The 27,612-nt window shown below is 46.7% G+C and overlaps 1 protein-coding gene across 1 annotated transcript in view; it reads left to right on the top strand.

The window, feature by feature from the left end:
• LOC115481417 (membrane primary amine oxidase-like) overlaps positions 1-27,612 on the top strand; it is a 55,369-nt gene that overhangs the window by 6,169 nt on the left and 21,588 nt on the right. Inside the window, exon 2 of the mRNA XM_030220504.1 lies at positions 22,562-22,847. Within this exon, the coding sequence (XP_030076364.1) occupies positions 22,562-22,847 (286 nt within the window). The remainder of the gene's footprint in view (positions 1-22,561; positions 22,848-27,612) is intronic.

Here is a 27,612-nt window from a genome sequence, read left to right as displayed (position 1 = left end):
CTGTAGGAGTGATGACCCTGCTGGGCCAGGAATGACAGTGTGTTGGGTTATGTCACAGAGGACATGCTCCCTAGCTTTCAGCTGGTGGGTGATCTGCGTCAAATCATCCCAGCAAGAAGGAATAAAAATCAAGAAAGCTGTCAGGGAGAACAAAATGCTCTTAGCGGGGTTTTAAAAAGGTCTGGATGGCTTCCTAAAGGAAAAGTCCATAGACCATTATTAAATTGACTTGGGGAAAATCCACTGCTTATTTCTGGGATAAGGAGCATAAAATGTATTGAACTTTTTCGGGATCTTGCCAGGTATTTGTGACCTGGATTGGCCACTGTTGGAAACAGGATGCTGGGCTTCATGGACTTTTGGTCTGTCCCAGTGTGGCAATACTGTATTTATGTACTTATGATGTACCATCATTTATGGTCAGCTTTGCAGGAATTCTCATCTGAGAGCGCATTGAAACAGAGAAGCCCAGTAGCTTTTAAAGCACTTCGCTTGGGTGTCCTATCCTATCTGTCTAACTTGATTTCCGCTTATACTCCTGCCAAACAGCTTCGCTCCCTCAATGCCCACCGTTTGATACCAGTGTTGCCAGGTGGGCGGTTTTACCGCCCAATTGGGCGGTTTTCCGCGACCCGCCGCGGGAAATTTTTGCCCGCGGCGGGTTGCGGTTTTTTGGGCTGGTTTTTGTGCTTCGGGCGGTTTTTTTCGGCCGCGGGGGGGCGGGGTTAATGGCGTTTTTGGGTGGGGTTAATGACGTTTGGGCGGGGTTAGTGACGTGGGAGGCGGGCCGATGACGTGGGAGGCGGGGCCGATGACGGGGAGGCGGGGCCGATGACGTGAGAGGCGGGGCCGATGACGGGGAGGCGGGGCCGGTGACGTGGGAGGCGGGGCCGGTGACGGCGGGGGCGGGGTTGATGACGGCGGGGGCGGGGGTGGTGACGCGGGGGTGGGGGTGTCAGGGGCGGGGTTTGTGTTTGGGCGGTTTTTGGGCTGTTTTTTGGGCTCCAGTGGGCTGGAAAAAAATTTTCCACCTGGCAACCCTGTTTGATACTTCCTTCACCCAAAACAGCCCATTACAAATCTACTAGGCATTCTGCTTTTTTTTTTCCCCTGGTCCCTTGTCTTTGGAATTCCATCCCCCAAACAGTACTTGGGTTCCCTTTTAAGATTGCCTTAAAAACCTTTTTTTTTTTAATAGGCTTTTCTATAATCACAGGACTGATTTTTCCCGGGACAGTGGTGTGTTGTGGCGAGATAACCAGTTTGCCTCTCCTGAGTGTGTTTTATGTTTTAAACTACTTTTAATTACTTTGTTTTATGGTTGAATGCTTCTCTGTCCTTGTCTCTTTCCTTTCAATGATGGCGTTCTTTTCTTCACTTTTTTTTTTTAGTCTGTACACGGTCTGACTTATCTCGGAAAGGCGGTATAAAAAGTCTTTTAATAAACTATAAACCATACAGCTTATCTGCTCTGCCTATCTACACCTTTGATAGCTTTCAACTCTTTTCAGCACACGATAAAGGGCTGTTTGATGATAAAAGTAGCTTCTCAAAAACAAACTTCACGCTGAGTCTGCTACTTAGAATTATTTGATGTGCACCATGAAGCTTGCAATGTGTGTTTTTCCAGTTGAACTGATGGCATGTAACGAGTTGCCATCCGAGCAACGGGGTGCACTGAGCATGCGCACGACGGTCAGCTCTGCCGATCTGCTGCACAGGAAGTTAACATCAGAGGATGCAGAGGAGCAGTAGAGCCAACAGCCGTGCACCTGCTCGGTGCATCCCTTTGCTGCCTGCACCCGGGGCGGGTCGCCTCCACCATCCTGCCCTTGGTATGTTAGAGCATGTAACAATAGGAGAGCCATCATCTGAGAATAATTGATCCAAAAAACGCCTCCTATGCTATGGCTGTCTTCACCTCAGTTTCAGAAGGAAGCTAAAAACTCATGTGTTCCCCAAAGTAGAGACCTGCACAGGAACGGGGTTTGTGGAATGTTGCGGAACCTGCAGGATTCCCGCAGAGATGGAAGCAGTTCTCTGGGGATCCTGTGGGGATGGAAGCAGTTCCTGCGGGGTTCCTGTGGAAGTGTATGCTGCACTTGCGCCAGCCTCTCACCTACCAAGTACCAAGTTCTTTGAGTGCTGTTTCCTCCTCCTTGCTTTAACAGCACAGATGTGGAAAGTCTCCATTAAGGAGGTGGTAGAGACACAAATGATGATGGAATTCAAAAAGGTGTGGGATGAACACAGAGGATCTCTAATTAGAAAATGGAAGTTATTAAAAAACTAAACTTAAATGGCTGCACGTGTGTGGATGTGTCGCGTGACACTTAGATAGTGACTCTGGCTGTGATGAACTAGGGCTGATACCGGGAGACCTGTACCGTCTGTGTCTCATATATGGTAATCCGGTTTAGGATGGGCTGGAAAGGGCTTAGACAGCATCTTCAGCAGCTGGAACATGAGGACAGTGCTGGACAGACTTTTACGGTCTGTATCCCGCAAATGAGAAGATGAATAGGCTGGAGTGGGCTTCAACGGCAACTCCAGCAGTTGGAACATAAGGACAGAGCCAGGTGGACTTCTATGGTTTATGTCCCAGAAACACCACAGAAGGACCATAATCAAGTGTATAACATCACGTTCATTGTTGATTTAATCATGAATTGATAATGACTGGATGGACCGTTCAGGCTTTTCTCCGAGGACAAGCAGGCTGCTTGTTCTCACTGATGGGTGACGTCCACGGCAGCCCCTCCAATCGGAAACTTCACTAGCAAAGTCCTTTGCTAGCCCTCGCGCGCCCGCGCGCACCGCGCATGCGCGGCCGTCTTCCCGCCCGAAACCGGCTCGAGCCGGCCAGTCTTCTTTTGTCCGCACTCGGTACGGTCGTGTTTTCGCCGTGTCGAGCCCCGGAAAGTCGACCTCGCGCGTCCAATTTGTTTGAACGTGTTTTTTTCCTTCGGGAAAGCTTTGTCCTCGTCGGGAAGTGCTCCGGAAACCCCCCGCCGGGTTTCGTGTAAATCCTCCCCGTACTTCCAGCTTTTTTGCCCCGGTAAGTTTTCTTTCGTCGTCGGGGTAGGCCTTTTTTCGGCCTCGGTCGAGATTTTTTCTCCCTCTAAATTTGGTGCTTCGAATTTCGCCATTTCGGCTTTTGATTTCGCCGGCGTGATTTTTCCGCCCATGACATCGAAGCCTTCCAGCGGCTTCAAGAAGTGCACCCAGTGCGCCCGGGTTATCTCGCTCACTGATCGACACTCGTCGTGTCTTCAGTGTCTGGGGGCCGAGCACCGCCCTCAGAACTGCAGTCTGTGTTCCCTGCTTCAAAGGCGGACTCAGGTAGCGAGACTAGCCCAGTGGAACGTGTTGTTCTCGGGCTCTTCGTCGGCATCGGCACCGGGATCTTCGAGTGCATCGACGTCGTCAGCGTCCAGACCATCTTCCTCGGCCGCCCCTGCATCGAGTGCATCGAGGCATCGGGCCTCTGCATCGGCGCCGAGACATCGGATAGCTGCATCGACGTCGGTGGTACCAGGACCTCGTCTGCTGATGTCGTCGGACGGTGGTGCATCGGGTGGAGTGCAGGTGAGGGCTGTCCATTCCCCTGCTGGTGGCGGTGAGCCCTCGGGTGGGTCTCCGCCTACCCTGAGGGCTCCTGCGGTACAGCCCCCCCGAGATCGACCTTCTTCAGTCTCGGCCCCGAGGAAGCGACGGGTGGATTCGACGTCCTCCTCGTCGGTGCCGGGGAGCTCCGGTGACATGCTTCGGAAGAAATCGAAGAAGCATCGACACCGGTCTCCTCCCCGTGTCGGCACCGAGAGCTCTGGGTCGCCGAGGGATTCGGCACCCAGCAGGCATCGGCACCGAGAGGACCGCTCACCCTCTGTTCAAGCCGCTCTAAACGAGAGCCTCCGGGCCGTTCTCCCAGAGATTCTGGGAGAGCTGTTGCGCCCTACCCCTCCGGTACCGGCGGTGCTTGCGCCACCGGTACCGTCGAGCGTGGCGCCGGCTGGCCCATCGCCCAGGTTGAGGTCCCCGACGTCGGTACCGCGTGCGGTACCGACCGCGGCCACCTCCCAGGAAGGCTCCCCGACTACGTCGGCGGAGGGAGCTTCGCCGATGCGGGCGAGGGAGTCTACCTCTCGACGCCCCCATCGTGGACAGGGTTCCACGGAGTCGAGCAGGGCGAGGTTGCAGACACAGGTCCGTGAACTTGTGTCTGACACCGAGGGTGAGGCCTCGTGGGAGGAAGAGGAAGATCCCAGATATTTCTCTGACGAGGAGTCTGGGGGTCTTCCGTCTGATCCCACTCCCTCTCCTGAGAGACAGCTTTCTCCTCCCGAGAGTCTGTCTTTTGCCTCCTTTGTCCGGGAGATGTCTACGGCCATCCCCTTCCCGGTGGTTGTGGAGGACGAGCCCAGGGCTGAAATGTTTGAGCTCCTGGACTATCCTTCTCCACCTAAGGAAGCGTCCACTGTTCCCTTGCACCATGTCCTGAAGAAGACATTGCTTGCGAACTGGACCAAACCATTAACTAATCCCCACATTCCCAAGAAGATCGAGTCCCAGTACCGGATCCATGGGGACCCAGAGCTGATGCGCACTCAGTTGCCTCATGACTCTGGAGTTGTGGATTTGGCCCTAAAGAAGGCTAAGAGTTCTAGGGAACATGCTTCGGCGCCCCCGGGCAAGGACGCTAGAACCTTAGACTCCTTTGGGAGGAAGGCCTACCATTCCTCTATGCTCGTGTCCAAGATCCAGTCTTACCAGCTCTACACGAGCATACACATGCGGAATAATGTGCGGCAGTTGGCGGGCTTGGTTGATGCTCTTCCCCCTGAGCAAGCCAAGCCTTTTCAGGAGGTGGTCAGGCAGCTGAAGGCGTGCAGAAAATTCCTGGCCAGAGGAGTTTATGACACTTTTGATGTTGCGTCCAGGGCCGCTGCTCAAGGTGTGGTGATGCGCAGGCTCTCATGGCTGCGTGCCGCCGACCTGGAGAATAGAGTCCAGCAGCGGATTACGGACTTGCCTTGCCGTGCGGATAACATTTTTGGCGAAAAAGTCGAGCAGGTGGTAGAGTCTCTCCACCAGCGGGACACCGCATTCGACAAGTTCGCCCGCCGGCAGCCTTCAGCTTCTACCTCTACAGGTAGACGATTTTTCGGGGGAAGGAAGACTGTTCCCTATACTTCTGGCAAGCGTAGGTACAATCCTCCTTCCCGACAGCCTGCGGCCCAGGCTAAGCCCCAGCGCGCTCGCTCTCGTCAGCAGCGTGCGAATCAGCAAGGCCCCGCGGCTCCCCAGCAAAAGCAAGGGGCGAGCTTTTGACTGGCTCCAGCAGAGCATAGCCGACATCCAAGTGTCAGTGCCGGGCGACCTGCCTGTCGGAGGGAGGTTGAAAGCTTTTCACCAAAGGTGGCCTCTTATAACCTCCGATCAGTGGGTTCTCCAAATAGTCCGGCAAGGATACACCCTCAATTTGGCCTCTCAACCTCCAAATTGTCCACCGGGAGCTCAGTCCTACAGCTTCCAGCACAAGCAGGTACTTGCAGAGGAACTCTCCGCCCTTCTCAGCGCCAATGCGGTCGAGCCCGTGCCATCCGGGCAAGAAGGGCTGGGGTTCTATTCCAGGTACTTCCTTGTGGAAAAGAAAACAGGGGGGATGCGTCCCATCCTAGACCTAAGGGCCCTGAACAAATATCTCGTAAAAGAAAAGTTCAGGATGCTTTCCCTGGGCACCCTTCTCCCCATGATTCAGCAAAACGATTGGCTATGCTCTCTGGACTTGAAGGATGCCTACACACACATCCCGATACTGCCAGCTCACAGACAGTATCTGCGATTTCAGCTGGGCGCACGCCACTTCCAGTACTGTGTGCTACCCTTTGGGCTCGCCTCTGCGCCCAGGGTGTTCACAAAGTGCCTAGCTGTGGTAGCAGCGGCGCTTCGCAGGCTGGGGGTGCACGTGTTCCCATATCTCGACGATTGGCTGGTGAAGAACACATCCGAGGCAGGAGCCCTGCAGTCCATGCAGATGACTATTCGCCTCCTGGAGCTACTGGGGTTTGTGATAAATTACCCAAAGTCCCATCTTCTCCCAGTGCAGAAACTCGAATTCATCGGAGCCCTGCTGGATTCTCGGACGACTCGCGCCTATCTCCCAGAGGCGAGGGCCAACAACTTGTTGTCCCTCGTCTCGCGGGTGCGAGCGTCCCAGCAGATCACAGCTCGGCAGATGTTGAGATTGCTGGGCCACATGGCCTCCACAGTTCATGTGACTCCCATGGCCCGCCTTCACATGAGATCTGCTCAATGGACCCTAGCCTCCCAGTGGTATCAGGCCGCCGGGGGTCTAGAGGACGTGATCCACCTGTCCACGAGTTTTCTCGAATCCCTGTATTGGTGGACGATTTGCTCCAATTTGACTCTGGGACGTCCCTTCCAAATTCCTCAGCCTCAAAAAGTGCTGACCACGGATGCGTCTCTCCTGGGATGGGGAGCTCATGTCGATGGGCTTCACACCCAAGGAAGGTGGTCCCTCCAAGAAAGCGATCTACAGATCAATCTTCTGGAGTTGCGAGCGATCTGGAACGCTCTGAAGGCTTTCAGAGATCGGCTGTCCCACCAAATTATCCAAATTCAGACAGACAATCAGGTTGCCATGTACTATGTCAACAAGCAGGGGGGCACCGGATCTCGCCCCCTGTGTCAGGAAGCCGTCAGCATGTGGCTCTGGGCTCGCCGTCAAGGCATGGTGCTCCAAGCCACATATCTGGCAGGCGTAAACAACAGTCTGGCCGACAGGTTGAGCAGGATTATGCAACCTCACGAGTGGTCGCTCAATTCCCGTGTGGTGCGACAGATCTTCCGGGCGTGGGGCCCCCCCCTGGTAGATCTCTTCGCATCTCAAGTGAACCACAAGGTCCCTCAGTTCTGTTCCAGGCTTCAGGCCCACGGCAGACTGGCGTCGGATGCCTTCCTCCTGGATTGGGGGGAAGGTCTGCTGTATGCTTATCCTCCCATTCCTCTGGTGGGGAAGACTTTGTTGAAACTCAAGCAAGACCGAGGCACCATGATTCTGATTGCTCCCTTTTGGCCGCGTCAGATCTGGTTCCCTCTTCTTCTGGAGTTATCCTCCGAAGAACCGTGGAGATTGGAGTGTTTTCCGACCCTCATCACGCAGGACGAAGGGGCTCTGCTGCATCCCAACCTCCAGTCCCTGGCTCTCACGGCCTGGATGTTGAGGGCGTAGACTTTGCCTCTTTGGGTCTGCCAGAGGGTGTCTCCCGCATCTTGCTTGCTTCCAGGAAAGACTCCACTAAGAGAAGTTACTTCTTTCATTGGAGGAGGTTTGCCGTCTGGTGTGACAGCAAGGCCCTAGATCCTCGCTCTTGTCCTACACAGACCCTGCTTGAATACCTTCTCCACTTGTCGGAGTCTGGTCTGAAGACCAACTCCGTAAGGGTTCACCTTAGTGCAATCAGTGCATACCATTACCAAGTGGAAGGTAAGCCGATCTCAGGACAGCCTTTAGTTGTTCGCTTCATGAGAGGTTTGCTTTTGTCAAAGCCCCCTGTCAAGCCTCCTACAGTGTCATGGGATCTCAATGTCGTTCTCACCCAGCTGATGAAACCTCCTTTCGAGCCACTGAATTCCTGCCATCCGAAGTACTTGACCTGGAAGGTCATTTTCTTGGTGGCAGTTACCTCGGCTCGTAGAGTCAGTGAGCTTCAGGCCCTGGTAGCCCAGGCCCCTTACACCAAATTTCATCACAACAGAGTAGTCCTCCGCACTCACCCTAAGTTTCTGCCAAAGGTTGTGTCGGAGTTCCATCTGAACCAGTCAATTGTCTTGCCAACATTCTTTCCCCGTCCTCATTCCTGCCCTGCTGAACGTCAGCTGCACACATTGGACTGCAAGAGAGCATTGGCCTTCTATCTGGAGCGGACACAGCCCCACAGACAGTCCGCCCAATTGTTTGTTTCTTTTGATCCCAACAAGAGGGGAGTGGCTGTAGGGAAACGCACCATATCCAATTGGCTAGCAGATTGCATTTCCTTCACTTACGCCCAGGCTGGGCTGGCTCTTGAGGGTCATGTCACGGCTCATAATGTTAGAGCCATGGCAGCGTCGGTAGCCCACTTGAAGTCAGCCACCATGGAGGAAATTTGCAAAGCTGCGACGTGGTCATCTGTCCACACATTCACATCTCATTACTGCCTGCAGCAGGATACCCGACGCGACAGTCGGTTCGGGCAGTCAGTTCTTCAGAACCTGTTTGGGCTTTAGGATCCAACTCCACCCCCCGTGGGCCCTGTTTGTTCTGTTCCAGGCTACACTCTCAGTTAGTTGGTAAATTTTTTAGGTCAATCTCAGTTATGTCCTCGCCGTTGCGAGGCCCAATTGACCATGGTTGTTGTTTTGAGTGAGCCTGGGGGCTAGGGATACCCCATCAGTGAGAACAAGCAGCCTGCTTGTCCTCGGAGAAAGTGAATGCTACATACCTGTAGAAGGTATTCTCCGAGGACAGCAGGCTGATTGTTCTCACAAACCCGCCCGCCTCCCCTTTGGAGTTGTGTCTTCCCTTGAAGTGTATTGTCTTGCTACATACTGGACTGGCCGGCTCGAGCCGGTTTCGGGCGGGAAGACGGCCGCGCATGCGCGGTGCGCGCGGGCGCGCGAGGGCTAGCAAAGGACTTTGCTAGTGAAGTTTCCGATTGGAGGGGCTGCCGTGGACGTCACCCATCAGTGAGAACAATCAGCCTGCTGTCCTCGGAGAATACCTTCTACAGGTATGTAGCATTCGCTTTATCTGTTGTCACTTACTCTGCTCCCTGATGCACAGACCTCAGCTCTGATACAGGCATGAGCATCAGATGTCACCTAACCTACTGGCGTGTGCATGCGGTGACCTGTCAGTGCTAGCGAATGAGAGACAAGTCTTCCATGCGCGCACCAGAGTGTTCCAAGTTCCAAATTCCATTCCTGCAGCTTGAACCCAGATGGAGACAGAGAGCCGACCGGAAATTTTTTTTAATGTATCATTAAATTCTTGTGGGGATGGGTGGGGACAGGTAAGATTTCTGTCCGCGTGCACCTCTAGAGAGTTTTCAGCACAGCCTCCTGCTTCCTGTGTGACTGGGCTCCTACAGCCCTCTGTGCTTTTTTCTTTACCCTGCTATCAGTAGTTGCCTTCTGCTCATCTTGTGGGGATTCAGTCTTTCATAGGACTGTGCTACGTGCCAAGGGCTCTCTACCCACAAACATAACAGGCGGTCACCGGAAATGGCCCGGCATTGAATACCCGGGTTCGGCATGGGCCACTGGAGACAGCCTGGCTATCTCCTGTGGTCTGAATATCGGGACCTTATTATTTTCAGTTGGCATTTAATTTACCTGCTAATTAGCTGTTGCGGTGTGCGGCCTGCACAGTCTGCTAGTGAAGCAGCCTACTTCTAGTGTTATGTATGCGGGTCTTTCCTGTCTTAATTGGAGTTCTTATTCTATCTGGAATTATTCTTGTACACTGCGTGGACCTTTCATTAGCTAAAGCTGTATATCAAATTTTAAAATAAAGATAAGTATGGCCTTTGCTGCATTTATGGTAATGCAGTTATGCGAGGTCTATGGCAAATGTGTATATGTAAGGCACACCGATGGTATTCTAGGACAGGATTTCGGTGCCCAGATGCCATTATAAAATAGGTTCTCAGCACGTAGCATTGGGGCACCTAAAAGAAGGCATCTATCTACTTGTAGTCTCCCCCGCCCCATGTAAAGATGCAAATTTAATTTAATTTGGCATTTATAGCCCACTTCACCGACAAATTCTAAGTGATTTACAATTAACATCTTATCTATAGAAATAATTTTGTAGGGGCCCTTTTACAAAGCAGCAGCAAGCCCAACGTTGGCTTACCAAACGCTAACCCGGAACTACTGCTAGCCCAATGTGGCCACCGGCAGTAGTTCTGCCTTGAGCGGGCACCATTTCTGGTATGCCGTAAAAAACTTTTCATTTTATAGCGCAGCACTAACCCGGTGATAATCGGGCATTGCCTGGTTACTGCTGGGCTACCGTGGGAGCCTTTACTGCTACCTCAATGGGTGGCATTAAATGTTCCCCCACCCCGCATGGCCATGTGGTAAGAGTAATCTTATCGCATATCCATTTTTTTAGGGGCTTTTAGCCCTTTGTGGTAAAAAGGACCCTGGCGCACAGGAAAAACGGTCCCTGCCATTACCGCAGGCCCTTTTTTTACCGCAGCTTAGTAAAAGGACCCCTTAATGTCTTACAGTGGAACTGTTCAGTATACAGTGAACAGAATTACATTACATCATAACAGTAAATCCTGCTAATATAGTTGAACTATCTGTTGGGATTAACTGGGAGTATAAGGCAAGCATAGTAAGATTGTTTGTTTACATTTCCTTTTCCTCTTAGCATGTCTGATATAGTGCAGTGCTTCTTTCTGTCCAATAAAGGTCCTCTAATCGTAGTACTGTAATACATTTTAATGGTTAATTTTTTCAGCACATTTTACTTATTTATTTATGCATTCTTGTATCCCACTATTATCCAAAAAGACATTTCGGTTCAAAGTGGCTTACAATTTACATTTTGGTGGAGTTACAATAGTGTTGTGCAATGTGGAGAGGGCATCTATAGTTTGTGGTGGTTATCTTTGAAGAGATAGATTTGAAGAGGAGAAGGTAGTGGTAGCTTTTGTGTTCAGCTGTAGAGTTTTGGTGATGTTTATTCATATAGTTTTTGAAGAGGTAGATTTGAAAGGAAGGCAATGATATCTTTGTGATTAGCTGTAGAACTTTATGAAGAGGTAGGTTTTCATTTCTTTTCTGAATTAGAGGAGATTTGTGGTGCTTGTTATGGTTTTTGGTATCGAGTTCCACCATTTGGAACCCTGGTAGCTAAATCCTGCTGTGTAGATGGTGTTTTTGCAGTTGGGTAGCTGTAGGAGTAGGTAGTTTCTGTTTACTGGGCTGGCATTTTTTTGAGCATAGTTCAATTATGTTAAGCATATATTTGGGTGCCCTTCCAAATAGTATCTTGAAGATTAGGGGCTCGCTTTGAAAAATATTCTTACCTTGACTGGTAGCCAATGTAGTGTTTCAAGCAGTGGGGTTGTTCTTTCTTATTTTGGTTTCTTGAAAATTGTTGCTATGTTTTGGACTGTTTGCAGCAATTTTAGTGTGTTTTCCTTGCACCCTACATATGCTGCATTGCAGTAGTTTAGTTGCAATAGTATGATTGATTGGACCAGTATCCGGAAAGATTGTCTAGGGAATAATCCCTTATTCTTAGTTTCCATAGTGTTCTGAAGCAATTTGATGGTACTGGTGATATTTGCTTGTCTAGTGTTAGATGTTTGTAAAGAATGATTCCTAGTATTTTAAGTTGTGTTTCGATGTGGTATGTTTGTTGGTTGATTGTGAATTTTTGGTAGGATGTGGGGTTGTGTGGGATGGATAGTACTAGGAATTTGGTTTTGTCTCTGTTTAGTTTGAGTTTGAAAGTTGTTGCCCATTCTTCCATGAGGTCCAATCCTTTTTTTCATTTTGTCTTGTCTGTTTGTGATATTGTTTTGGAAAGGTATGAAGATGGTGATCTCTGCATACATATATGGGTTGAAACCCATTAATTCCAGTTTTTTCCGAGTGGTGCCATCATTACATTGAACAGTATTGGTGATTATTGGCGATCCCTGTGGTACCCCGCACTCAGAGATCCATTTGCCTGATGTTTGGTTGCACATCTTTACAATGTAGGATCTGCACCGCTGATTCCTATGTTGTCAAGCAGTGTCATTGGTGTGGTCTACTAGGTTGAACGCACTTGACATGTCGAATTGTAGTAGCAATATGTTTTGTCCTTAGCATATTATGCTTCAAATTTCATTATCAGGGTGGTTATGACCGTCTCAGCGAAGTGTTGTGGTCTGAAACCTGTTTGGGATTTATGAAGAATTGAGAATTTTGTCAAGTATTCCATTAGTTGCTGTTTTACTAGACCTTCCATCGTTTTGGTCTGTAGTGGTATTGAGGCTACTGGTCTACAATTTGTGATATCGCTGAACTTGCTGGTAGTGTTTTGGGGGATAGGTGTGAGTACTATGTCGCCTTTGTCAGTTGGAAATTGACCTCTTTCAAACATGTATGTGATGTGTTTGGTGAAGTACTCAATAAACCAGTCTGGGGCATTTGTGAAGTAGGCAGTATGCATGCACGTATTTTGTCAATAGTGTCTTTACTGTGTCTAGTTGGGGTGGTTTGGTGTGGTTGTCATGTTTCCCAGTGCTGTAGGTAGTCTGTGATGTTTATTTGTGGGTTTACAAGGTTTGATCTTGTGTTTGTTATTTTGTTTTTGAAGTATTATGCAAGCTCGTCTGCATTTGGTGGTGTTTCAGTTGTTGCCAATATGTTCTGAGTTTTCAGTAGTTTGTTTATGAGTTTGAATATTGGTCTGGTCGAGGTTCGTATATGTACTGTAGTGTTCTGCTTTCGCTTTCTTTATGCTGTTTGTGTATATTATTATGGCTTTTCTTCATATGGTTTCTTTGCGTCTGTTTTGTTTGAGGCCCATACGCCAAGCGCCCTCCCTGCCCATTTTTAGGTATAACTTGTCTGGAATGTTTTTACGTTTGGGGAGCATGCCAGGTGCCCTTGACCTGGATTGGCCACAGTCGGTGACAGGATGCTGGGCTAGATGGACCTTTGGTCTTTCCCAGTATGGCACTACTTATATACTTATGTACTTATCTTCAAGTCCTTACTTAAGGCCCATCTCTTCTCCCTTGCTTTTGGCGCCTAACCACCTTCCCCATTCATGCTACCTACACTGACTACATAGTTTGTAACCTTTAGATTGTAAGCTCTCTTGAGCAGGGACTGTCCTTCCCCATGTTAAACTTGTACAGCGCTGCGTAACCCTGGCAGCGCTATAGAAATGCTAAGTAGTAGTAGTATACATATTTGACAGTGCTTACGATCATGCATGTTTGACCCTGAGCCTGTATGTGTGCCACCACCAAAGTTGTTGGGAGTGGAGGGATAGGAGTTGCAGTAGATACATAGCAGGGACATAGCCAGACCTCATGGTGGGAGGGTGCCAGAGCCCAAGGTGGGGGGCACCTCCGCCCCCCCTCCGCTGCCACCGCTGTAACATCTTGGCTGGCGGGGGGGGCCTCAACCCCTGCCAGTTGAAGCACCGTCACCGCAAATACCTTGGCTGGCGGGGGCTGAAGACTTCTATGTATCAGTGGCATAGCTAGGTGGGGCCATGGGGGCCTGGGCCCCCCAAAATTTGCTCTGGGCCCCTGGTTGGCATGCTCAATTTCACTAAAAGGAGCGTGCCTGATGTGAGGGGGAGAGCAGGGCAGGCAATGCGGCAGCACCACCGCAGACCACTGCTGGACAAAGACTTCAGCTGGCAGGGGGTGGGGACCCCCACCAGCCAACCAGGGGCCCAGAGCAAATTTTGGGGGGCCCAGGCCCCCATGGCCCCACCTAGCTATGCCACTGATACATAGATGTGGTGCAAAGGTCAGCTCTGCCATACCACTGTGTGTGTCTGCATGCACTCTCAATACCTGGGTCATGAACACAGACACTGTTGTTTCTGGCACTTACCTAACCCCAGTAGACCATTGGCACAGTCCTACCACAGCCTGGGCTGGTCTAGAATAAAGGCGTCGTGGCATGAACTGGGTAATCTGGCACACACATCTATTAAGATAAGCCTAGTGTTGTAAACTACCTGCATATTTATAGAATGAAACATTTTTCTGTTCCTGTAGGCTCTCTCCTGCTGCCCAGATGATTTAAGGGCAACATGTGTGCAGTCTTATCACTCCCTCATGGTCTGCTGCCTTTGCTGAGGGGTGTGTGGAAAGGTGACACAGTCATGCATGTGCCTGAGCAGAGCTTGCAGGAAGCAATCTATACAATGGCAGGTGGCAGACTGTGTGATGCCTGTGGTAAGCCCAGCAAGGCGCTGGAAAGTGCCAGTATCCAGGTAGGACAGGGCTGTGGTGACCCTCACAGCCACTGGCAAGGTATGGCTCCTCAGAGTAGAGGTCTTGAGATCATTTCTCCACAGCTCACAGAAGTCAGTAATGGTGCCCTATTGAATCTGGTTCTCTGAAATGCCTCTTCCTCTGTAAGCTGGAGGTAACTCACTCTGAGCCTGTGTAGCCTGTGAGCCTTGTACCTATGATACTGGGTTTGTCCTTGGACCTGTGCTTGGGTTTGTCCTTGGGGCTGGGCCTGGAGAGATGCCAGGAACAGCTGCCGTCTCGTCTACCACCTCTGCTCTTCCTCCCTTGCCATCTGGTGTAGCTGATTGTATTGCCACCAGGGAAAAGGCAGGACTGATACTACAAGCCGGGAACCTCAAATATAGCAGGCTAAAAATGAAAACCGGAAATGGTTAAACTGGCAGGTTATCAGAGAAAACCAGTTTGTCTACAATGGCTTTATTTCCCCCATAAGTCTGTCTTGGTATTATAACGTAATGCCTAACAGAATCAATAGCTACACAATAAGACACCCCAACAGTAACAACCCCGCAAGCCACAGTCACAACAGTCTTCATATACCTGACCCCCCATCCCCCCCGATGCCTACCATAGCCCACCTGTACTTGATGGACCATACAGGTCTTTATCTGCCGTCATTTACTACGTTACTGTGTTATCAAATGAAACTTTATTGAAAAAGATGCATAATACCAAAAAGTGTCATATAAATGTAAAGTAAGTGAAAGAATGTTCGAAAATAAGGCTGCAAGTTAATCGTAGTTAACTACAAGATGAATGTGTTAATCATCAGTTGCGACAAAAAAATTAATCACGTTTAGAGAATTTAATTGCGCTGCAGCATCTCCTGTCTCCTCCAAAATCTCTTCTGCTCTCTTCCACTCCCGACTACTGTCCTCAGCATGACCCAGCATCTTTCCCTCCAACCAGGATTCAACATCACCCCTCTCACTTCAGCCTATCTTGAAAATGGTCTTCTATTGGTCATATGCTTCCTGCGGTCTGCTCCAAACCTTCCCCTCTGGCCCGTTCTGCCTTTTCTGATATCAATTTGCAGGGGCGGGATGGGTCAGAGGGAAAGTTACGAACCTGGCCGCAGGCAGCCACTGCCAGGGTCTAACAGAACACCACCTTGAAGAAAGAATGGGGGGAGGAGAATTGAGAGGGGGCACATGCCCACCCTTGAGTGGGGGGAGTTGAGTGAGCTGCAGACCTGCAAGCAGAACTGGAGGGGTCACCAGTGGAAGCTATTGCCAAAGTAGCCACGAAAAGAACTTTGTGTTGCTCATCACCAAGTTTGTGTTGCTACTCATGAGGGTGGAGGGGAGGGAGAGTGAGGTGCTGAACAATAGGAGGGAGGGAGAGAGAAAGAGATAACGGAACCTGGGGGAAGAGGTAAGGAAGAGAAAGGGAGATATGTTGGATCTGGAGGACAGGAAAGATGGAGATTATCAGTCTTTTAGGGAAGGGAAGAGGAATGCAATTTGATATACTGCCTTTGTGCGGTTACAATCAAAGCGGTTTACATATTATATACAGGTACTTATTTTGTACCTGGGGCAATAGAGATTTAAGTGATTTGCTCAAAGTCACAAGAAGCTGCAATAGGAAATAAATAAATAACCAAACAAGCTTCAATCGCACAATTAATCATAGTCCTCATCCTTCTCGATCTATCTGCTGCTTTTGACACTGTTGATCACAGCCTACTCCTTGATACACTGTCCTCACTTGGATTTCAGTGCTCTGTTCTTTCCTGGTTTTCTTCTTATCTCTCCCATCGTACCTTTAGTGTATACTCTGGTGGATCCTCCTCCACTTCTGTTCCACTGTCAGTTGGTGTACCTCAGGGATCTGTCCTGGGACCTCTTCTTTTCTCCATCTATATTTCTTCTCTTTGTACTCTGATCTCATCCCATGGTTTCCAGTACCACCTTTACGCTGATGACTCCCAGATCTACCTCTCCACACCAGAAATCTCAGCCGAAATCCAGGCCAAAGTATCAGCTTGCCTGTCTGACATTGCTGCCTGGATGTCTCAGCGCCATCTGAAACTAAACATGACCAAGACTGAGCTTCTTATCTTTCCCCCTAAACTAACCTCTCCTCTTCCCCCATTCTCTATTTCTGTGGACAACACTCTCATCCTCCCTGTCTCATCAGCTCATAACCTTGGAGTCATCTTCGACTCCTCTGAACATATTCAGCAGACTGCTAAAACCTGTCATTTCTTTCTCTACAACATCAGCAAAATTCGCCCTTTTCTTTCTGAGCACACTACCAGAACCCTCATCCACGCTCTTATCACCTCTCGCTTAGACTATTGCAACTTGCTTCTCACAGGTCTCCCACTTAGCCATCTCTCTCCTCTTCAATCTGTTAAAAATTCTGCCGCACGACTTATATTCTGCCAGTGTCGCTATGCTCATATTAGCCCTCTCCTCAAGTCACTTCACTGGCTCCCTATCCGTTTCCGCATACAGTTCAAATTCCTCTTTTTTTTTTTATTACATTTGTACCCCGCGCTTTCCCACTCATGGCAGGCTCAATGCAGCTTACATATTATATACAGGTACTTATTTGTACCTGGGGCAATGGAGGGTTAAGTGACTTGCCCAGAGTCACAAGGAGCTGCCTGTGCCTGCAGTGGGAATCAAACCCAGTTCCCCAGGACCAAAGTCCACCACTTATAAGTGCATTCACTCTGCAGCTCCTCAGTACCTCTCCACTCTCATCTCTCCCTACACTCCTCCCTGGGAACTCCATTCACTGGGTAAATCTCTCATATCTGCACCCTTTTCCTCCACCGCTAACTCCAGACTCCGTTCCTTTTATCTTGTTGCACCATATGCCTGGAACAAACTTCCTGAGTCGGTCCGTCAAGCTCCATCTCTGGCTGTCTTCAAATCTAGGCTAAAAGCCCACCTTTTTTATGCTGGTTTTAACTCCTAACCCTTACTTGTTCAGTATCCTTATTTTATCATCCCCACCTTAGTAATTCCCTTATCTCTTATTTGTCCTGTTTGTCTGTCCTAATTAGATTGTAAGCTCTGTTGAGCAGGGACTGTCTGTCTCTTTATGTTCAAGTGTACAGCGCTGCGTACATCTAGTAGCGCTATAGAAATGATAAGTAGTAGTAGTCAAACTGGTTTAATTGCATGATTAATTGTGATTAAAATTTCTTATCAAAATGCAGCCCTATTCGAAAATGAATTATAGCAACTTCAAATACCTATTGCTGGGCTTAGCAGCTACGAGTTAGACCAGATATTCAAAACTGGAAAAGAGATATCCGGCAGAATACTACTCCTAAATATAGCTGGCCATATGACAGAAGCTGACTGGACACACCATGCTGAATGTTAGCTTTATCTACTAGACTTGTAAACATCTTGGCATGACCTGGGTCACCTCCGATCTTGGCTGGCTTGTGGAAGCCGGTCTCCGCAAATATTTGGTTGTCCGTCGCCCGCTGAATATTGGCTTTATCCAGCTTTGGCGTTTATAACCGCTTACGTACAGTTTTTGGCTGCTGACCTGCTGGCTAACTTTTGAATATCAGGTGCCTAGTGACTAGATTCAGGGCCTACGATTTAGGATTTCAGAATAAGTCCTGCAGTTTGGTTCCAGATAGAGGACTGTTGCTGTGACGGCTGAGCTTGGCGAATTGGGAAAAGGATATAAAATTGGGAGCAAACCCCCCTGGTTAGTTATGAACAAAGATTCATGGGACCACAGACCAACAGAGGCTAGCTATGATTGAGCTAGTTCTGCTGATTCAGCCTCGTTGGCTCTTCCCAGTACACAAACCAAGGGAATCAAAGTCAATCACATAACTTATACAATCATGTGCATAGATAGTGTAATCATTTTACATTGAGATTAAACACCTAAGACCCTCAGAAATATAACTCACCCATGCAGCTAGCCAGAAATCTGGTTCTAAAGAGGGTGGACAAGTTTTTTCATTCATCGGGTCCTTCAAACTGCAAACCAAGGGCCCCTTTTACAAAGCTGAGGCAAAAGGGAGCTGGTGCTGGTGTCGACGTGGGTTTTACATGAGTGCTGAGGCCCCCTTTTACCACAGCTGGTAAAAAGGAAGTCTCACTTTCCTACAGGAAATGGCCAAGTGGCAAGTAAAGCACTTGCCGCACAGCCATTTTTTTGGGGGGGGGGGGGGAGCCCTTACCCCCACCCACTGAGGTGGCAGTAAGGGCTCTCACATTAACCCGGCAGAAACCGGGCAATTACCACTGGGTTGAATATCCTCCAATTTGCCTGTCCTCCTTCTAGGTAACTAAACACAAGTCTATACAGTAGCTAACAGTATCCACCACTGCAGCATATAATCTGTTTATAAAGTACTAAAAGAAGGAGAAAAACAGACTCAGAAGGCTATAAGAAATATGAGAAGAAGCATTTTATTTCTTACCAATCAGGGATACACTTGATATATAATTTTTCCAGTTTCTTGTCAATACAGCAAATCAAAACAAATCCATCAGCATAGTCCATAAGCTTTTTCTCATAGAGTACATAAGTATTGCCATACTGGGAAAGACCAAAGGTCCATCGAGCCCAACATCCTCCTGTTTCCAACAGTGGCCAATCCAGGTCACAAATATCCGGCAAGATCCCCAAAATGTACAAAACATTTTATACTGCTTAGAGAGTGGTAAAGTGGTTCACAAGGCGCAAATTCTCAGTATTACTACTACTACAGTTTTACAGATTACAGCTGGCAACTATATACCCTAAGAACTACATGCATTTATGTCATTCATATTTCTGTTAATTAATTATTTTACTTAGTTATCAGAAATCTATAAGTGCATTTACTCTGCAGCTCCTCAGTACCTCTCCACTCTCATCTCTCCCTACACTCCTCCCCGGAAACTCCGTTCACTGGGTAAATCTCTGTTATCTGCACCCTTCTCCTCCACCGCTAACTCCAGACTCCGTTCCTTTTATCTTGCTGCACCATATGCCTGAACCGGTACGTCAAGCTCCATCTCTGGCCGTCTTCAAATCTAAGCTAAAAGCCTACCTTTTGCTTTTAACTTCTAACTTGTTCAGAACCCTTATTTTATCATCCTCACTTTAATATTCCCTTATCTCTTGTTTGTCCTGTTTGTCTGTCCTAATTAGATTGTAACTAAGCTCTGTCGAGCAGGGACTGTCTCTTCATGTTCAAGGGTACAGCGCTGCGTACATCTAGTAGTGCTTTAGAAATGATAAGTAGTAGTAGTAGTAAATCAGCATTATCAAAATACTTTCTCAGCGTTTGTGATTTTCTACAATTCAGCAATTTCAGCAATTAGTTACTGGAAATTACTTAATCTAACATTTTACTGTAAATTCACCTATTAGGGTCATTCATATTTTGCAACATAATTTTCTACAGCTACAGGTTCTGCTTATTCTTACCGCAAGTTTCTGTTTACTGTCTACCACCTGTTGGGCTATCAAAATTAGCTGGGTCTATAAACTATTTTCTAATGATATCATATTTTGGATCCTTAGCAAAAACTGCTTGCAAATCATTTTTAGATCCTGGTTCGGCTATATTGCAAAACCTCTTACAAGAACAACTGCTACAGGGCCAATTCCAGTAAATTTCAGTAAATATACCATTGCAAGCATTTTTTAGTTTGTCCTTTCAACCTTTTTTGAGGTCTAGCACAGCTCACAATTATGCAGGCTATTGATCAGCATTGGTCCTATGGTAATGTCCAGCATATACCATATGATCCATATTAACAGGGTACACTCACTCCGGCACTGCCAAAATAAATGAATTTTTGTAGCACTGGAAAGGACAGTGCACTAGGGGTGGGAAGTACTGCCAGGATGCTGCGGTTGCCCAGCGGTACTTCCTATATAGCCAGGTCTTGCTATTATAGGATCTCCAAATGAAAAAATCTGAAACATGTCCTTATCTTCATGCTGTCGGGCAAGAGACGCTCCCACCCGGCGGCAGCTCTGCAATCACAGCGCCTTGTAAAAACAAATGTTTTTTTAATAGTGCCCCACTGAGCTTTCAACAATCTTCACACCCTCCCTGGACGCCCGACACAGCGGGTTTCGCAATCTGCCTCAGGGACTCGGGTACAGCTGCTACAACTGAAGAACAAAACAAAGACTCCACACGGCATAGAAACTGGACGCTGCAGTGATCAAGCTTTCAAATGCTCCATGGCAGGAAATGACATCATCCAAACATACTTACATAATGCACAACCTAGGAAAAAGAACATCAAAAATACTGAAAACAAACTTACATAATAAATGAAACACACAGCATCTGCAAATGGAAATAAAAATAAAAAACCCACCACCCCAACCCTGACAGAAACCAAACTGAACTGAATAAAGTCAAAACTAAAGTCAAATAAAAGCACAATCTTCTGTTGGCCAGACTTTATGACATAGGGATTCAAGGTCATGCTTTAGACTGGTTTAAATCTTACGTCTTTCTCCCAAACCCTATTCTCCTCAATTCAATACCTGTCTCCCAAGTACAGAATACAAAAATCTTAGGTATCCATTTAAATGAAACTCTCTCATATCACCACCAGATCTCCACCGTGACTGAGAGTAGCTTTTATAGGCTTCGACAGATCCATTCAATTCGCCCATTTCTAGAACCATCGGTTATCAATATTTTGGTGCACTCCTTTGGATTACTGCAACTCACTATACTTAGGTCTTAGATCCACTGACATTTGATGTCTACAAATTATTCAGAAACCGCCATAAAATTAATAATAGGAAAGAAGAAATATGATCATGTTACCCCTCTCCTTTTCCCCACCGTATTATATTTAAAATTCTATTGCTTGAATACAAAACCCATCAATCCTAGGAACCTCCTTACCTTTCTCGACTGTTGATACCATATGCCAACAAACATTGCCTTCGCTCATCACCTCAAAACCTGCTAACTATTCTGTCCTTCAGTGAGATTATACATGAACACACCCATAAGGCAACTTTCTCAGTCCAAAGCCCAGAACTCTGGAATAAACTACCGTTATCACTTCATCATTAAACATCCCTTCAACAATTCAAAACTGAACTCAAAACTTTCCTGTTCACGGATGCATTTTCCTAACTCCCCATTTGTATTCATTTATTGACTAAATAATGGCCCTGCTTGACTACACTCCCTTCCCTCACCCCCCCTTTTCTATTAAAATTGTATTTTGATCCCTCTTCCTTTGTATTTCATGTTATGTCAAATTGTATATGTATTGAATCATTGAAATGTAATTTTAGCATGTAAACTGCCTAGATAATTGCCCTCATAGGCTAGATAGTAAATTCTAAATACAACTTGGAAACTTGGATTCCATTCAATGAAATCATTAAGTCCCATAGGAGCTACAGAGTTCAGTTCAAAAAACTAGTACTGTTCTCTCCTGACTAATTTTAATTTTAAGTGACTACAATGTGTTTGCACATTATTGTATAAGTAATGTGATTGACTTTGATTTCCTTGGTTTGTGGATATTATGTGTATTGGATACCAGAGGGGTTTGAGGATTTGTGATTTGGTTTTTGGTTTTCCCAGTACACAACACACGTGCCTCGCTGTAACACGGGGTTATGCCTGATTTTGGTGTGCACCTTCCCTATGGAACCAATTACCTGTTTCTTTACGGATGGAGACCTCCTTAAAGCAATTTAAATCAAAACTGAAATCCTATTTTTGTTAGGCAAGATTTTGGTATTGGAGGCTGACCTTGGGTAACTCAGAAAACCTACTACTACTTATCATTTCTATAGCGCTACTAGACGTACGCAGCACTGTACACTTGAACATGAAGAGACAGTCCCTGCTCGACAGGGCTTACAATCTAATTAGGACAGACAAACAGGACAAACAAGAGATACGGGAATATAAAAGTGAGGATGATAAAATAAGGGTTCTGAAAACCTGAAGGAAGTTTATGTGAAAGACTGGATTTATGATGGGGATTGTTACTCTTGTTTGTATGGTGTGAGTGAATCTTTCCTTTTGTAGAACTAGTGTTCTTTTCTATATTAGATTAATATCGTAAACCACTCTGGTCCACATGAAGAGTGGTATATCAAGTGATGTAAACTATTAAACTATCCAGAGGAAACTGGCAGAATAATGAAATTTTTTAATTCAAACGCTGGAAAGCAAAACAATAATGGAACAAATGTTGTTTGACAGTGAACTGTAATTTCAGTTACTCATTTTGTCATACCTACAAGTTCCCTACTTATGGGGCTGCTTTCTGTATTCATTCATTGAGCAACGGATCAGGAAGCCATAACTAGGGGAATCAGGATGTCATTATTTACATCTGGATTTTATTGGATTGTTTTCATTTGATTTCAAATTGTGATGCAATAAACTGCTCAAGAGAGTATTAGGTTTTGGATTATGACTTTCTACTTTTACTTCACCAGAGTAGCATCCTAAGTGCGGTGAATTTGAGGGTCCATACCCAACCTTTGCCATTGTCTTGCAGGCACAAGAAATTCTGTGGTGGGGCATGACATGACCTTTGAGACAGTGGAGGCACCCTGGAATTCTAAGATGAAGATCCAGAGACCCAAGCTTACAAAAATTATTCTGGATAACGAGAAACAAACTGCTTTCCGGCTCCAGGCTGCAATGCCTAGATATATCCAGTTTGCGAGCGACCAGAAGAACAAATGGGGCCATGAACGTTCATACAGAATCCAGATCGTCAGCTTTGCAGGGGACTATCTACCAGAATCAAGTGCTGTTGAGAATTCAATGAACTGGGCCAGGTAAGAATCTTCAGCAAAAACATAATAGATGGGCCACTCCCATTCTTAGCCTTGGGAGCATTTTGCTAGGGCCCTCACTGTCCAAAATTTATATTGAAACTTGGTTTTTCTTGTACTTTTTGATTTTTGGATGTCGACAGTGCCTTCCAGTGGGAGTGCACCCAAGTGGTAACTACTAGCAGAATCACTTGGCTTGGCTCAATGGGAAGGCATTCATGTGAGCAGCTAATAAGAGCAGAGGTGGATAACCTTTATACAAGAGGACCACATGAATGTCAGTACTATCCCTAGTGGGCTGCACATAGAAAATTAAGAAACGCGCCGGAGAACGTGGTGGTTAGCTTGGCAGAGTTTAAAAAGGGGTTAGATGGTTTCCTAAAGGACAAGTCCATAAACCACTACTAAATGGACTTGGGAAAGATCCACAATTCCAGGAATAACATGTATAAAATGTTTGTATGTTTGGGAAGCTTGCCAGGTGCCCTTGGCCTGGATTGGCCGCTGTTGTGGACAGGATGCTGGGTTCGATGGACCCTTGGTCTTTTCCCAGTGTGGCATTACTTATGCTCTTATGTACAATTCACTGTCAACAAAACTCAATGTGATGACTGGATGAACATACCTTATTGCCAGAATGGCCTGTTAGCATATAGTTCTGTCTTTCCAAACAGTTGTCAACACTGCCAAACAAGTCCTGCCCCATTGCCAGTGGAACTGTTGAAAGATACAACAACACAACTCTGGTTAACGACATTTGTGCATATTGTGTATACCTCTCTAGCACAGTGCTTCTCAACCCTTGGTACACAGATCAGTCTGATGCATATTAATTGGGGATATTCTGAAAACCCGATTAGCTGGGTGTGCCCCAAAAACTGGGTTGAGAAGCATAAAATTTGATGGTGGGCTACATATGGCCCGTGAGCCACAGGTTGTCCACCCCTTCCTTACAGTCAATAGAAAGGTGGCAGCTGCATATTGATCCTGGCTCCTTAATTCTTCTCCATGTCATCTTTTGACTGTGTCATCAATTGAGCAAACTGTTCTGTGTGTAAAGCAGCTTGGACTGAAAATCATGGATACGGCAGGGGGAGGGGGAGGTGGGGAGACTTTTCCTGTGAAGAGTCGTGGGAGACCATCAGTAGAAGCATGTGGTCTTATACAGATGCCTGTCTTCTCGAGTGTAAGATCTAAGCAACTAACGTAACATCATGAGTCATAAGAGCATAAGAACAGCCATACTGAGTCAGACCAAATGGACCATCTAGCCCAATATTCTGCTTCCAGCAGTGGCCAATCCAGGCCACAAGTACCTGGCAGAAACTCAAATAGTAGCAATGTTCCATGCTACCCATTCTAGGGCAAGCAGTGGTTTTCCCCTGTGTCTATCTCAAAAGCGGACTATGGATTTTTCCTCCAGGAATTTGTACAAATTTTTTAAAAATCCAGATACATTAGCAGCCATTACCGCATCCTCCAGCAGTGAGTTCCAACCTTGTGGTTCAATGGAAAATGGGTTTGGGGTTGACTTATGAAGAAAGAGGTTTGTACAAGGATTCAGGCTTGCCATTTTCTTAGCTTAGTCACCATTCACACTGTCAATACATCAAATCTGTTTTTTTTAAATCCTCATTTCTCTGCGGGGTACAGTAAAACATACGTAAAACAATAAAGACAAACAAAACATTATACCAATCAAAGACATGGCGCTAAGGCAATCAAAATACCTGCTAATCATTATTTATATTGCAATAATAATCAAAGCAACCCCTGTACCTGCTTTCTGAAAGTAAGATTCATCCTAGTTTTAACTGAAGGGGGGGAGTCACAATGACCACAAACCCTACTGCAACCTGTAATTCCTAATGTTGCTTATTAAGCAGACAGGAGGCTATATTCAAACAATCCCTGATATAAGCCCTAGATATTGTTTATAGAAAGAGATCAGGGCTTGAGTTTAGAACCTTGTGTGTTCTGGTCCTCGTTCTTCCAGTGACTTTCTCACCTTGCCAAGTTTCTTAGACTCTGTCTGCCTCTTCCTCTGTTTTCTGAAATGCATTTATTGTTATTTTTGGATTTAGCTCACAACTTTTTGATATTCAGCTGCCGATGGTCTTTGTTTTGCAGACTACAGCTGGCTTTATTCCCAGATATTCAATGCCAGGCCATGTCCGGGGACACACAGACAGCTAGAACATAGCTGCTAAAGTGCGATATAAAGCACTTTACTGACTACGATGAGCCACGTAAAGAAAGGACTGTGTTTAATGTGGTTCTATTTATGTGGTTATCTTAGGGCTGAATGTTTATTTATTCATTCGTGACATTTATACCCCACATTAGCCCCCAAATAGACTCAAGTTCAATGTGGCTTACAAACAAACAAAACTCTGGTCCTGGAACTCCCACAAGGTAGCTGGTTTCAGCTTAGTTCTAGGAAAGACCAAAGATCCATCGAGCCCAGCATCCTGTTTCCAACAGTGGCCAATCCAGGTTACGAATACCTGGCAAGATCCCAAAAATGTACAAAACATTTTATACTGCTTATCCCAGAAATAGTGGCTTTTCCCAAGTCCATTTAATAACGGTCTATGGACTTTTCCTTTAGGAAGCCGGCCAAACCTTTTTAAAACTCCGCTAAGCTAACCGCCTTTACCACATTCTCTGGCAACGAATTCCAGAGTTTAATCACACGTTGAGTGAAGAAGAATGTTCTCCGATTCGTTTTAAATTTACTACATTGTAGCTTCATCGCATGCCCCCTAGTCCTAGTATTTTTGGAAAGCATGAACAGACACTTCACAATTACCAGGTCAACTCCACTCATTATTTTATAGACCTCTATCATATCTCCCCTCAGCCGCCTTTTCTCCAAGCTGAAGAACCCTAGCCGCTTTAGCCTTTCCTCATAGGGAAGTCGTCCCATCCCCTTTATCATTTTCGTCACCCTTCTCTGCACCTTTTCTAATTTCACTATATCTTTTTTGAGATGCGGCGACCAGAATTGAACACAATATTCGAGGTGCGGTCGCACCATTGAGCGATACAAAGGCATTATAACATCCTCATTTTTGTTTTCCATTCCTTTCCTAATAATACCTAACATTCTATTTGCTTTCTTCGCCGCAGCAGCACACTGAGCAGAAAGTTTTAACGTATCATCAACGACGACACCTTAGATGCTAACTGGGCATTTTCAGTGATGCTATCCAGTTAAGTGCTGCTGAAAATGCCCGGTTAGCCCTGGACAAACAATCTAAATGGCCAGGAGTCTTTTCTGGCCATTAAAATCACTTTGAATCGACTCCAATGTGTTAGCATGTCAGTTAATTTAATCCTAAGTATGTACCTACATATCAAATATCAGTCCCACCCTTCCTCCGCCTATTCTTTGCCCCAGAGGAGCACCTTGCCTATACAGGCCAATTCTAGAAACCGGGTGTTTATATTTACATGCCTGTTATGCACATAAATGTACAGAATAAGGACATATATGTATTATAGATTTTATTTATTAGGATTTATTTACCGCCTTTTTGAAGGAATTCACTCAAGGCAGTGTACAGCAAGAATAGGTCAAGCGTAAGCAATAGACAATTACAGCAGTAAAAATATTCAAACAACAATACAAAGTATGGCGTGGAGGGGCATAATCAAAAGGGGCGCCCATGTTTTCCTGAGGACATCCTCGCAGGACGTCCCTGCGAAGGGGCGGGGAAACCCGTATTATCAAAACAAGATGGGCATCCATTGTGAAATTTAGGTTGACCTTAGAGATGGTCGTCCCCGATTTTCGCTGATAATGGAAACCAAGGACGCCTATCTCAGAAACGACCAAATGCAAGCCATTTGGTCGTGGGAGAAGCCAGCATTTGTAGTGCACTGGTCCCCCTCACATGCCAGGACACCAACCAGGTACCCTAGGGGGCACTGCAGTGGACTTCAGAAATTGCTCCCAGCTGCATAGCTCCCTTACCCTGTGTGCTGAGCTCCCCAAACCCCACTCCCCACAACTGTACACCACTACCATAGCCCTAAGGGGTGAAGGGGGGCACCTACATGTGGGTACAGTGGGTTTTTGGTGGGTTTTGAAGGGCTCACATTTACCACCACAAGTGTAACAGGTAGGGGGGGATGGGTCTGCCTGCCTGAAGTGCACTGCACCCACTAAAACTGCTCCAGGGACTTGCATACTGCTGTAATGGAGCTGGGTATGACATTTGAGGCTGGCAAAAAATATTTAAAAAAATTTTTTTTTAGGGTGGGAGGGGGTTGGTGACCACTGGGGGAGTAAGGGGAGGTCATCCTCGATTCCCTCCAGTGGTCATCTAGTCAGTTCGGGCACCTTTTTGAGGCTTGGTTGCAAGAAAAAATTGACCAAGTAAAGTCGGCCAAATGCTCGTCAGGGACGCCCTTCTTTTTTCCGAGGACGCCCATCTCTTAAGCATGCCCCAGTCCTGCCTTTGCTATGCTTCCGACACGCCCCTGTGAACTTTGGTCATTCCCGCGACGGAAAGCAGTTGAGGACACCTGAAATCAGCTTTCGATTATGCCGATTTGGGTGACCCTGCAAGAAGGATGCCCATCTCCCGATTTGTGTCGAAAGATGAGCGCCCTTTTCTTTCGAAAATAAGCCTGATAGTATACTACTTACAATGTCAACACAATACATAATATATTTGATATTTATTGCATTTGTATCCCACATTCCCCCACCTATTTGCAGGCTCAATGTGGCTTACATAGATTTGTTAACATTGTCATT

This window comes from Microcaecilia unicolor, chromosome 12 (genome assembly GCF_901765095.1).
Source record: "Microcaecilia unicolor chromosome 12, aMicUni1.1, whole genome shotgun sequence".
In the NCBI taxonomy this organism is placed as follows: Eukaryota; Metazoa; Chordata; class Amphibia; order Gymnophiona; family Siphonopidae; genus Microcaecilia; species Microcaecilia unicolor.
Note: the sequence above shows the minus strand (reverse complement) of the source record. Positions and strands in the feature narration are given on the sequence as shown.